The sequence below is a fragment of the Corythoichthys intestinalis genome, chromosome 8 (genome assembly GCF_030265065.1).
Source record: "Corythoichthys intestinalis isolate RoL2023-P3 chromosome 8, ASM3026506v1, whole genome shotgun sequence".
NCBI lineage: Eukaryota > Metazoa > Chordata > Actinopteri > Syngnathiformes > Syngnathidae > Corythoichthys > Corythoichthys intestinalis.
Window position 1 is genome coordinate 53,474,745 of NC_080402.1, and position 12,724 is coordinate 53,487,468.

At 37.9% G+C, this 12,724-nt stretch overlaps 1 protein-coding gene and 1 long non-coding RNA gene across 3 annotated transcripts; one reads left to right on the plus strand and one right to left on the minus strand.

The window, feature by feature from the left end:
- Positions 1–245: 245 nt before the first annotated feature.
- LOC130920787 (uncharacterized) lies at positions 246–3,038 on the minus strand. 2 transcript variants are annotated; one of them, XR_009064216.1, is made up of 3 exons: positions 1,586–3,038; positions 1,139–1,498; positions 246–692 (listed from the first exon to the last, which is right to left on the minus strand). It is a non-coding gene; the product is annotated as an uncharacterized LOC130920787 (long non-coding RNA). The 2 variants fall into 2 exon arrangements; XR_009064215.1 differs by having other exon boundaries at positions 1,139–1,501.
- A 2,275-nt stretch (positions 3,039–5,313) lies between these two features.
- LOC130920780 (triple functional domain protein-like) lies at positions 5,314–12,073 on the plus strand. Its single transcript, XM_057844237.1, has 10 exons — positions 5,314–6,222; positions 7,680–7,861; positions 7,956–8,105; positions 8,192–8,297; positions 9,154–9,269; positions 9,351–9,473; positions 9,550–9,711; positions 10,361–10,421; positions 11,598–11,678; positions 11,767–12,073. Exons 1-10 carry the CDS (start codon positions 6,174–6,176, stop codon positions 11,820–11,822), a joined length of 1,086 nt encoding a protein of 361 aa, XP_057700220.1. The 5' UTR covers positions 5,314–6,173; the 3' UTR covers positions 11,823–12,073.
- Positions 12,074–12,724: the final 651 nt, after the last annotated feature.

Genomic DNA, 12,724 nt, shown 5'->3' on the forward strand with positions numbered 1-12,724 from the left:
CAAAACATAAAAGTACAAATTCAAACAAGTGTGGCCAATGTATATTTTATATTTGGGAATTTTATTTGTATCATTATCATCAAAAGCATCAGAAGAAAAACCTGAAGATCCCAAATCCTAATTTCTTCTACCAATTCATGCCCCCAGAAACACATGTATTTAAATTATTTTTAAACAAGGACAAACGCATTCCATGCAAAAAACAATTACATTTTATTTAGTAAAATATATAAATTTATCCAACTATATACAAGAAATCTTTTTTTTTAAGTATACACAAACTACAAAAATCATTTACAGTATGTACACTACAGTTCAAAAGTTTAGGGTCAAAGCGACCCCAAACTTTCGAACCGTAGTGAATCATATGGGATTTTCCATTATGTACACTTCGGTTCAAAAGTTTGGGGTCGCCCCAAACTTTTGAACAGTAGTGTACATATATTAAAACTTGACTTTTTTAAATAGTCCGAAGCTGTTTTTTTTCTTTTTACGAGGTTCTTGTCAAGGTGTGCAAGTTCATGCAAGTTCCTATTTGTATGTCATATAATTTGTATGAGATACTTTGAGAACCCCACTTTTCTTTGATCCAGGTAATAGCCAGGGTCCTCCAATGTAGCGGGCCTCAATCTTTCCTACTGGCCCCTCTATTTCACTGTATTTCACCTTTATCTTCATGATGTTTTCCATTCCTTAAAAAAAAAACGGGGTAACGATTCAACAAGGAACAGGTGGGTGACACAGGAGGGTGCAGGTAGGAGGATACACTAAGAGTTGGCACAACAGGTGAAATCAATGGGCAATCACAGGGAAAAGTCACACTCGGAGGAAACGAACAAAACCCAACACACTCTTTTCACACAAGTCTGAACAAAACACATAACCACCTCTTATTGGGTTGCGTTTCAACTAATCTATGATGTTCTTCTACAAAACTTTTATTCATGTTGATGAAAAAAAAAATACAGTCAAGGCTAAAAATAACATTCAGAGAAAAACTTTAATTAAAAAAAGAAGTCAAGGTGGACACAAATCCTCAGCATCATGTCATAGTGGCTTATAATTTTTCAGTGCAGTGTGTGGAAATCTCACACTGGTCAAACCTAAGGAGGAAAAGAGGAGAGGAAGAGCGTCTAACCTTTAGAACAATCTTGCTCAATGTCCAGGTATGGCCAAACGAAAAAGCAAACTTGCGGGAGTCTCCCTTCTGGTGCTCTGTCAGCTTTATCTCGACTATCTAAGGAAGAATTGGAATGAACAGCTTTATTGAAAATGAGCATATCAGAGGGACAGTTAGAGAATTTGACAAGAAAGTCAGAGAGGCCAGACTGATATGGTTTGGGAATGTAATAGTGAGTATATTGGCAAAAGGAAGCTGGATTTCCATATGCCAGGCAGGAGGTCTAGAGGACGACCAAAGAGGACGTTGATGGATGTAGTTAGAGGATGTGAAGGATGCCGAGGATGCAGAGGACAGCGTTAGATGAAGTCAACTGATCTGCTGTGGCAACAGCCGAAATGAAAAGAAGATTGTATCGATTAGAAAGTGTGTTAAAGATGACTTACATTATACTGGTATATGTACCTGCTCTTCCCCTTGTCCTCCTTGACTACCTTGAAGACCATCAAGGACGTCTTCAAGAGGAAGAGATGTCTATTTTTCCCCATCCTGAATGGTATCTTTGAATCCCACACCTTGAAGGACTCCGGTAAAGCCGGTCATATTGTAGGGGACAGCGGCCCCTTGGGGATGCCGGTAACACCATGCTCTCCATTGAGCGTGACCATGCTCAAAAACTGGATTTCATGGATGTTATGACTTTGCTGCCAAAAAATCTAGGCGCATCACTGTTTGAGGGCTTGATAACCCCAGGGATATGGAGGGGCAGGCACATGATGTTTATTTATGCTGTTTTGTTGCTTAGCAGGCAGGCATAACACCCTCAGTTGTATTGTATTGCAGCCTACATGGGACAATAGATAGAAATTGTTTGTTTATATTGTGTCACATCACATTACTATCTGATAAATTTAACTGTCCATCTCAAATTAAATGATTTGATAACTTACACTGTCATTGCTTGCAAAGTGTTAAAGCACTGCGTATGTTGTCATGACAAGCCGGTTGCAGGGGCGGGGTGGGGTGGGGGGCTATAATGGTCTCTTGTCCCCGGGCCCCTGCAAGTCTGGTGACAGCCCTGTAACTATTAGTTCATCAAACTTAACTCCGAGGCTTTCAGTGTGGGCAAAAAGTGGAGATTTGAGGTGTTCCGTGGTACAAAGGTTTGTCCAAGTGAGTCGTGTGTCTCCAGATAAGTAGCGTAAGCATCTGCTGGATGCTTAAGGTGTAGGTGATGCTGCAGGTGACATCAAAGACCAAAGACACTTCCGGTCTTAACACGTCATGCTCTTTGATCTCGATTTTGACTTGAACCCCACCTCCTTTGGACCTCTGGTATGTGATGGGAGCACTTGTAGCCATTTTCTCCTTCTCCCAAATTAATTTTACTAAGTAAATAAGTGTTTCAAATATTTTACAGTAACAATAACCTATTTTGTATGGAACCACAAAAAGGTCAAAAGTTTCCGAGGTACACGATAAAAAACTACTTTTGTAAGTAGTAATTATGATCCATATAAATTGTATAAATTATACTAAAAGTATTTAGGAAAGCAAGTGAACTGTATTTTGACAAATAACAGACAAATTGTGTAATATGGCCCTTAAATTGTAAAATAAGGTGATATTATTATAAAAAAAAGATTTTATTATTTTAAGATAAAAGCATTTTTCACAAGTAATTCTTTTTAATTTCATAATACCCTTTTTCCACAATAGCCCTTTTATTTCATCATGTCATTTTTCAGGACAATGATATTTTCGAGATGAAAAGCGTTTTTCACAAATACGTTTTTACAGTGTCTTTTTCCACAATGACATTTAGATTTCATAATGTCGTTCTTAGTTTTATGATAAATTTAGATTGTTATTATTAGTATTTATAAAAAATAAATCGATTTTGACCTCACAGCTTAACTCGTTGGCTGCTTTTGATGGCAATAGACGCCCAATCCATATTAACCGTTGAAATAGATTAGACCTCTATTGTCATCCAACCTGTTTCATCCAACCAGCAACGTAGCATTTATAAGCCTCCAAGCTCTTAAAGTTTTTCAAACTTTCGTGAGAATAGGCTGATTTTGTGTGGACAAGATAGTTGTAAATATCAGGGTCAGGCAAAGATGGCGAAGACAATGGGTCGAAAAACATCGATTTAGGCATCAAATACGGATCTGGCGAATGGATAAACTGAAGCTTTTCCACGTAACGCCTTTTATGCAACGCATCCAATGTGTTTACAGCGTCAGATAACACCGGGGCTTCCATGAATTGCTCTATAACTTGCACGACTAATTGAAAACAATGAGAATAGGTCTAAAAATAGGTACAATATGGCGGCCGGATACAGCGACACGTCATTTTGTGACGTAGGTGAGTAGGGTCTATAAAACCCGCCCGGACAACGAGGATACTGCGTGAAAGTAGGACGTCCAAAAGAGGACGTTTGGTCACCCTACGCTACAGCATATCCCAAATGTTGTTTTCGACCCGACAAAAGTGAATTTCGCAAACAGTTAGTCAAATATTAAGCACAGTTAGGTGAATACAATAACAAAGATGTTAGAAAACGGGCTGCAACTAATATTTTGCGCCAAACAATGTCACAAATGAAACGTTAATTAATTTAAAAGAATTTACATGATAGAAAGCATTTTTCACAAAGTATTTTTTTAACTTTGTAATACCATTTTCCACAATAGCCCTTTTATTTCATAATGTCATTTTTCAGCACAATATTTTTGAGATAAAAAGCGTTTTTCACAATTTGTTTTTTCACATAATGTCTTTTTCCACAATGGCTTTTATATTTCATAATGTCGTTTTCCAGCACAATGAACGAGTGCTGTCAGTCAAATACATTATGAAAAAAAATGAATTTGTGAAAAACTGCTTCTTTTTATCTTGTAAAATCTCATTGTGTTGAAAAACAACATTATGAAATAAAACGGTTGTTGTGGAAAAAGGTATTATGAAATTTAAAAAAAAAAAAAACACTGTGAAAAGTGAGTTGGGCTAATAATAAGTTGATAACTTTTGAATGATGTCCACTGTAGTGTGCCACCTGTCATGAAAGGGTTAAGAAAAAAAAACTTTTTATGGTTGGTAATGATGAATAAATAAAAAGAAAAAATAAATTAAAGACAGAAAAAAATTATCAGTTGAATTAAGTTCTCGAGTGGGACGTCCAGAGGAGGTGGCGCCAAAACATGATGACGTCACAAAGAGAGTAACGAGCCTTTGATGTCACGTGAGCATCTAAACAGCATCCAAACGAGCAGGTGGGAATTAGTGACGGGATCTGTCGTTCACTTGAGTAAACGAATCCATTCCGGTTCGTTCAGTAAAACGATTCGTTCAAACGAATCGTTCAACGAATCGTTCGCCCCCCTCATCTCCCTCCCCACCCAAATGAATCGTTCGGTTAGTGAACGGGAAGTGACGTTGCTGAACGAATCCCCAAAGACCGCTTCGCAGTATAACTGAACGGGAAGTGACATTGCTTGGTCCCTCCCTCTCTTGCACATTGACCACTCGTCGTAGTTTCAGAAATGAATGACAGGCGATATCATTCTGCTCTCAGAGACAGCCTCGTCTCCCTCCCGCTGCTGCAAAAGCGAGGGAGAACTTCCGCGTCGTCTGTCCTAGTTTAATGGGATCAAAGTCATGGCTCGTGCTTGCATTTCGATTGAGGACACGGTTAAACATTTTCCTTTTGTGGGGGGAGCGGGGGGTTGGGGTCGGGGGCGCACGGACTTTCTTTAGCATGATCTTGCTCACATATACAATGCTGCTGCTAACAGCCAACGCGGCATGCCTGCTGTCACGAAAACAAAAATAAATCGAAAGTTTAATTTCTAATTATGGAACGGCCAACACATCATATTAACCTCTCGCTCTGTTGTATTTTTGTTTTTTATTATTAAGATGATCGTTTTGAATTTTTGCACTGGTATTAATAAATAAAATAATCCGGTCAGCTCCCCTGTCGTCCCCGCATCTCAGATCGTCAAATGCTGACGAGAAATAATTGTTTGCTTTATGATTTCGCCTTTCTACTCTCATTAGTCTGTTAAGAAAAATGTAGACATATTGCGACATCTCCCGTGTCCGCGCGCTTTGTTTTTGGGGCGCTTGAGTAGCACATGATGGACGGATTGACATAATTTGTCAAACCAACCGACACCCTCTGACACGAAAAAAAAAAAAACCACTCGGAAAAAATTGACATGTATATACAGTTTCATTGCAAATCAGTATTATGGTGATCATACTAAATATTTTTTTCTGTGCACATATGAGGTACATATCGCTGCCATGAAGCCTCCATATAGTGACAGTTCTCTGCCCGCTTCACTGCCGTCACGCGACCGCAGCTCAGGTTTTGCTTGCCTCGTAGCTACGCGTGTTTTAAATTACTGTAAATTTGATAGTATATCGTCATAGGCACAGTCCCGAGTCTGTTGAGAAAAGTAGAACACTAAACCATGCTCGCTAGATTTGTGTGGTGTTTTTGTCTTTTTGAGCAGCATTTGATAGGCTCCACGTTAACAAATATGTGACAAAGTCGTTTCCTTTCATTTTATGACTCGTTCACCGCATAGTCATTACTGGAAAGTCAAGTTAGCAGCAAGCTAGGTCAGGAACCGGAGGACCGAATCACTGAACGGGAAGTGACAAAACTCAGTCTTTCCCCCCTGCCTGCACGCTGGCTGCTTATTGGCCACACGTGGAAATGAGTGACATACGCCATGATTCTGTTTCCGCTCCCTCCCCTGCCCGCGATGAGGCTGGCGTCTGATTGGTCGTGTGCGATGTCAGAAGACGCTGCCGCTTGCTCAACGCCCTCCCACGCAGCGAACAAGCGCCACCAACTTCATAGAACGAATCAGTGCAGATGGTGATTAGTTCGGTCTCGTTCACCCAAACAATTCGTTCAAAAAGAACGAATCGTTCGCGACCGATACAACACTAGTGGGAATGGGTCAGATGCTGCATTCGAGCGCACGCGATTCATCGGAAGGCACACGACTCATCTGGAAACTTTTCTACCATGGAACACCTCACGTCTGAACTTACTGCTTTCGTTGAATGGCTGGCAGGTATGTTGGATTAAACTTGTTTCATTTGCCATAACGTTTTGCTTCGTGCTAAATTGTTGTGAACATCACCGTGTAAATTAGCGTTTTGGTCATCGTTCGTTAACGAGGAATTTGGTACTTTTCAATAACTTAACGCTTTCCAGCTAACATTTGGAAAGCTTCTAACTGTCTTTCAGATTTGCCGTATCAAAAATAACACGTGGAATATCGCGTCGTGTAAAATCGTTTGCACGCTTACTACATTTTAGAATTTAATATGACAATATACATGTATTTTTCGTGTTTTTCTGCGCGCGAGTGATCATTAATCCTCGCTTTACAAACGACGCATGGCGGTTGCCTGCTTAAGTTCAAGTTTAAGAACACGAACGTTTTTCATGCCTGCTGTATAAATGAAATTTATAGTGAGGTATATATTGTGTTGTATGTTCGCTCATTTGGACACTTTACAGGTTAACATTTATATTAACGTTATCTAGATAAATTTGTTAAATTCAAATATTTCTTTACAATAAAATACGATTGTTTGCGAACAGGCTGCCTCCTAATCAGGATATTTGTACAACAATCGTCGGTTAAGAAAATGAGAAAGAAAACCCTCCGAAATCCTGAAAAGACCATGGCTATTTTATTAAAAACGTTTTGTGGTTTTGCCTTTCACCACATGCCACATGAATGAGTGGAGATGAAGATAACATTATTTTAAAGTCAAAATAATCATCTGACTTGTGCAAATGTATGTTTTCCTGCACCCCAATTGATGGTACCTCAAAGTTTTACAACTGGGAATCAGTGGTTAATCAAACCACTCAATGTGTCCATCATTTGGAGAGGTGAGTAGAGTAGCCAAAAATTGTACTCAAGTAAGAATAGTGCTACTTAAAAGTAATATTACTCAACTAAAAGTAAAAGTAGTCGTCCAAAAATGTACTCAAGTACAAGTAAAAAGTATTTGGTGAAAAGAATACTTAAGTAATGAGTGACATTGTGACTATGTGCTTACATTTTTTGTTATTTTTTAAAGAATGGTATTTTTTTTCTGAGCACAAATGAACTGTTGTTATAAATTCGACGAAAGAAAAAAAAAACACAAAAAAGCATTAAGCATTAAGCACGTTGTGTCTGATTGGTATAATGGAGCCATGTGATTATTGTTGCCACGTCTCATTGGTAAAAATTGGTAGGGCTACTCTTGGCGTCACTGGCAATAAATAAATAAATACATCTAATATGTAGTGTAAAGAGGAAAAATGTAACGACTCTTGTGTAGCCCAAAGTAGCGGAGTAAGAGTAGCATTTTTTCTTCACAAATTTACTCAAGTAAAAGTATAGCTTAGTAAAACTACTCACCGAAGTACATTTTTCTCAAGTAAATGTAACGGAGTACATGTAATGGGTGACTACCCACCTCTGATCATCGGTTGCTCATCCATGTTTGTTTGTCTTATTGTCTGCAGAATACCCAGCGGAGCTTACTGCTGGATCATTAGAAGGCCGAGGCTCTGCAATAGGGAAGAACACTTCTAATGACAAGGACTTGGAAAGAGACACCAGTAACTGGCTGCAGCTGTTGCGCAAAACGGACGGAAAACGCCAAGTGGTCATCGCCTCTCTGGCTTTCCACAAGACCTGGGCACAGGTAGGTAGACGGTTTTGGAAGGCTCCCCCCCCCCCCCTAAATTGCTTGGTTCATTCAAACTATATTCACAATCGTACTTATTTTCCACTTGCAGGTATGTCATCTGCTGGAAAGCCTGGAGGAGGATTACAAGAGCATGGAGGACTGGTGCTGCGCAACAGGCAAACCTGACTCTTGCGGTCATATGGATCATGTAACTTCCTTGATCAGTAAACACCTGAAACAGAAGGAATTCTTCCTCAAGGTTGAAATTACACCATTAAATATGTTAGCAGAGTTCATACAATGTTAGATGTCTAATCTTCCGTAATTGTGTTTTTTGTCATTCAGGCCTGCACGTTAATCAAGGGCATTGCAGATATCTTCTACCAGTACGTAGAGAGGAACGGCGCAACAATGGGAAGGCTGGGTCACGACCAAGAAGAACATGTTACAGGTCAGTTTGGAGGATAACATTTACTTCTCTATGTATAGCTTTAAAGAGCACTCAAAGTTGATGGGCGGGGCTGAAATACCTGATATTAATTGTCTGATTTCCTATAAGTCTTTATTAGGAGAAGTAACAAATCACAAATGTGAAGGACAAATATTGCTGTCATTTGCCAAAGTGAGTGGGATTTACAAGAAGCTAAAGATTATTTAACATATGTAGGGGGGAAAATCGTTTGCAGTTTTTCTCTCGACTATCACTGAAGAGTGTAGCACTTTCAGTGTTGCCAACTACCCAGTAAGGAAAGTAGCTATTGGCTGTCCTAAAAGTCACTTGAAGTCGCTAGATGGTGTCATCACCTAATTTGCATAATTGGCAATTTGCATTTAATTGTAATGGACGCTGTAGGGGAGAGGAATCAATAAGTGAGTTAAAAATCACCCAAAATATATGTAGTACTACAAAAGAACCCTAACATTTTTTTAACATTGCCAAATTAAATTGACCAGAAGTACAATACAGTATAAAAAGAAATAATGGTAACTTGTCACTAGATTTGTGGCTAGCTGCTTTTGACAACAACAACAAAAAAATTCCACATTTAGTGAAAAAAATCACCAAGTTGGCAACACTGATCACATTAAAACTCACTTTACACTTCAATAAATGACACCTTATTAAATGTTTTTCAATAGAGAAACATTAAAATAGCACAATGATCTCATACGTTAATGCTCAAACAGCTTGTCAAAGGCACTAGGGTATACATTATATGAGCTGAATTTTACAATAATAATTTAAATGGAACATCTTGCATCTATATAATATTTTCCTAACGGGTGTTTTTTTTTTCTTTTTACAGGCATCTTGAATGATATGACTGAGAGAGAGAATCGTGTCCTATGTTTATGGAATGTAAGAAAGAAGCAACTGGACCAGTGTCTGCAGTATTTGGCATTTGAACGCCGTGCCATACAGGTGACTGAGTTAGAAATCATGAGTCTCAAACAGCCAACATTGTGTGACTTGACCAAAATCATAACAAGTTTTTGTCTTTAGGCCCAGGAAAGAATTCAGGATATGGGGGAGGTTTACCTGTCCACGCACTACTCCGCCGGCTCAAGCATCCGCTTCAGGCAGGAGCTGCTGAAGGAGAAGGAAAACCTTAACATCATCAGCAAGGTAGGTTCCGCGTCACACCCTCATCTCAATGTTTGGATGCAAGCATTCAAAAATGATCTTATTGGCTCCTCCACAGCAAATGAAAGAGTGCGTTAAGCTGCTCATCCAACTGGCGGACGGATACTGTGCCAAAGGTCACAGCCATGCCGACAAGATGAAAAAATGTGCTTTGGCAGTTGACCGGTGCGACCGGGATTTGAAGAAGCGAATGGAAAAGCACCATTGCAGCTTGGAGAAAGTAAGTCTAATTTTGACAATGATACCAGCTATGAAGCTTTTTCAACAGTGTACAGGCTACACAAGGGGTTTCCAAACTATGATGTCTATCACTGTCAATGGCAGTGAAGGAGTTAAGGGCTACTAGCAAAAAAATATATATAGTTCAACAAATGTATTTATCGTAAGACTCTGAAAATTTGAATATCCTGAAAAGGTTGTATTTCTGTAATTCAACGTCAAAGGTGAATTTGACATTAAATGAATGCATAAAATGCAAATTATTGTATTTCTGGCTCAATACATTTTTTTCTTCCATGTTAAATTTCCAAAATTAAACAACTTTCACTTGATATTATTATTTTGACAGGTGCTACTGTATATTTACACGACTGAAACAAACTTTATTTAATCTGCTAACTCCATCCAGATTTGATGCTGATGAGTGCAACAGAGTATAGGCTGAATTCAAGCTTCTTGTGCTTGCCATATTCAATGATATTTTCATAATGTGCTGCGGGTCAATGAAAACTGGACAGTTGGCCCACGGGCCATAGTTTGGACACCGCTAATATAAGAAAAAGTGACTTGACTGACTGAATGGAAAAATCATACAGCATATTACAAACTCAAAACAATAAATTCCTCTCTGTTTCTCGGTCTGTTTCTAGTTGACTGGCGCTAAGTACTCGGCTGCCCATTACCCAAAGGAGAAGAAGCATGAAGATAAAGGTGAGTTAAATAAGGTCTCCTTATGGTGTATTTTTACAACTGTACAACGGAACCTCTGAAATGAAATGTTCCAAAGTGATACTATGGAAGCCAGTTGAAGCATTTATTTGATATCTTTGATATGGAGCGTAAGGGTCTATGTACTAGCACGCTCTTTGCCCTAACTAATAGGACATTTAGTGTCTTAGTAGTACCATGATGAACGTGCTTTTTAATTGTTTTTTTTTCCGACTACGCGATGATATTTTTGCACACAAATAGGACAACTACAATATATACTAACGTCGAGGATTTTTGGGCCAATTTTAATACCAATATGACTACATCACAAATAAAACTCTTTTATTGTTATTTAAAAACTAAATTTGCATTATTTGACACTTGCATATTTGGCTGTTGGTTGTTGGTCTATTCCTTCCTTGGGCAGGTTTCGTTAATAAGTACTGTTTGCCTAAAGTACAGTGCATATTTTTGTGGTTGTACGAGATGTTGTATTTTTTATACTGTATTAGATATTTTTGATTATTTGGAACTTAACTTGCCTGTATAGTTAGCATAAGTAGCTAATGCTAAGTTGTATGCTTTCAAAGTTTTACGATGGTCTAAATTGGGAAATGGTCAGAGATAGGAAAGCATATGAGGCATATAGAAAAATTTCAGTAAAAAAAATTGCGACCTACTGAATACGTGAGTACAGTATATTCCGTACATGTTAGACAAGCAAAAATATAGTAGTAGATGAGCATTTTGATGCTCCTATTTTTGGTTACTAATGTTTAACTTATTGGCTGCCATTTACAGCAATAGACATCCAATTTAGAGATTGGCAGTGAGCATTCAAATGGATTCGTTGTTTATTGCTGGATGAAACAAAAGTTTCTCTTAATAAACGTATTTTACTAGTTGTTTTATGCGAGTTTGTTGATTTTTCTTTGCAATGACAACAATGATTAGGGTTACAGTTCAAGCTGGATGTCAAGGATGATCTATCAATATTAAAATGGAATTCAAACTTTTGGAAACAAAAAGAGAAAACAATGATTAAGGGTCTTGTACTCGCATCCTCAAAGATTTGGACGTTCCATTGTACCACACTTGTAACTAACACATTGTTAAATTATTTGCAGTTATCCCTTATTTCATTGTTTTTGACACAAAGTTGATATTTATTTACAGACACCTTGCACGGAGAATGCATGATGCCAAGATCGCGTCGCACACTCAAGCGCGGTCTCAAATTGGAGTTTCGAGGAACAGGTAGATTCCACGATACCACTTATAAAATCTGTAGAAATAAACAAATGATGTCAGAACAAGCAGAGTTGACGGATGTTTTGTCTTCTAGGTCCCAGTTGGAAAAAGTGGCTCAACAAAAGCGTGTGGTGGCCAAACCATAATTAACAAGTGCAAGAATGGTCGTAAAATGAGGGCACAGAGAGAACAATGAAAAACACTTGGACCACAAGAGATCCCCTCTCGGGAACCAACTGTAAAATGTAAAAAAAAAAATGTAAAAAAAACAACTGTATAACTGTATGGTACATGTCCAAAAAGTCACATTTTTTATTTATTTTTGTACTTTGGGGCTTTTGTACTCTTGTATATATTTTTGTAAATAGTTATGTTTTTTACTCAATAAATTGCCATTGGTATGTGTAACAGAATATTTTATGTCTTGTTTGAAAACTTTAGTGTTATTGCTTATTGGGGGCCATAAAGAGTGTATTTCTGTGTTTGTTCGTTTTAATTTTATTAAGATTTGATTCATTTGAAAAACGTAGGAAAAATAAAACAAATGCACTTTAGAGTGTTGTATGGGCCATAGCAAAAGATTTATTTCTCAATTTGATATTGTCATTAACATTTTATAAATGAATATATTAATTTAAAATATATATAAATAAATAGTATTATAATAATTGTGACTGTAAAGGTATTTTTTTAATACCAAAATTAGTGACTGTTAATAAAGAATTTCATTGTACAACTGTATAATGACAATAAAGGGCTATTCTATTCTACCGGTATTCTACCTTCAAAATGGGGGGAGGGGGCATTTTGCAAGTTACGTGCACCATAATAGAAACAAAATAGTCAATAGTTGCATGCATGCTCGCAGCATGTGTAAAGTTTATAATCAGGCATGAAAATCTCTCACCTTTCGGCGAAATTCGCCGTTTTGAAGTCAAAAAGGGCGACCTACGTGAATTGCGTAGATCCGAGGAGAAATTCTTTTTTTTTTTAGGGGGGGGGTCGGGAGGTTTTATTTAATTATTATTATTATCATCATGTAATTAACTTAG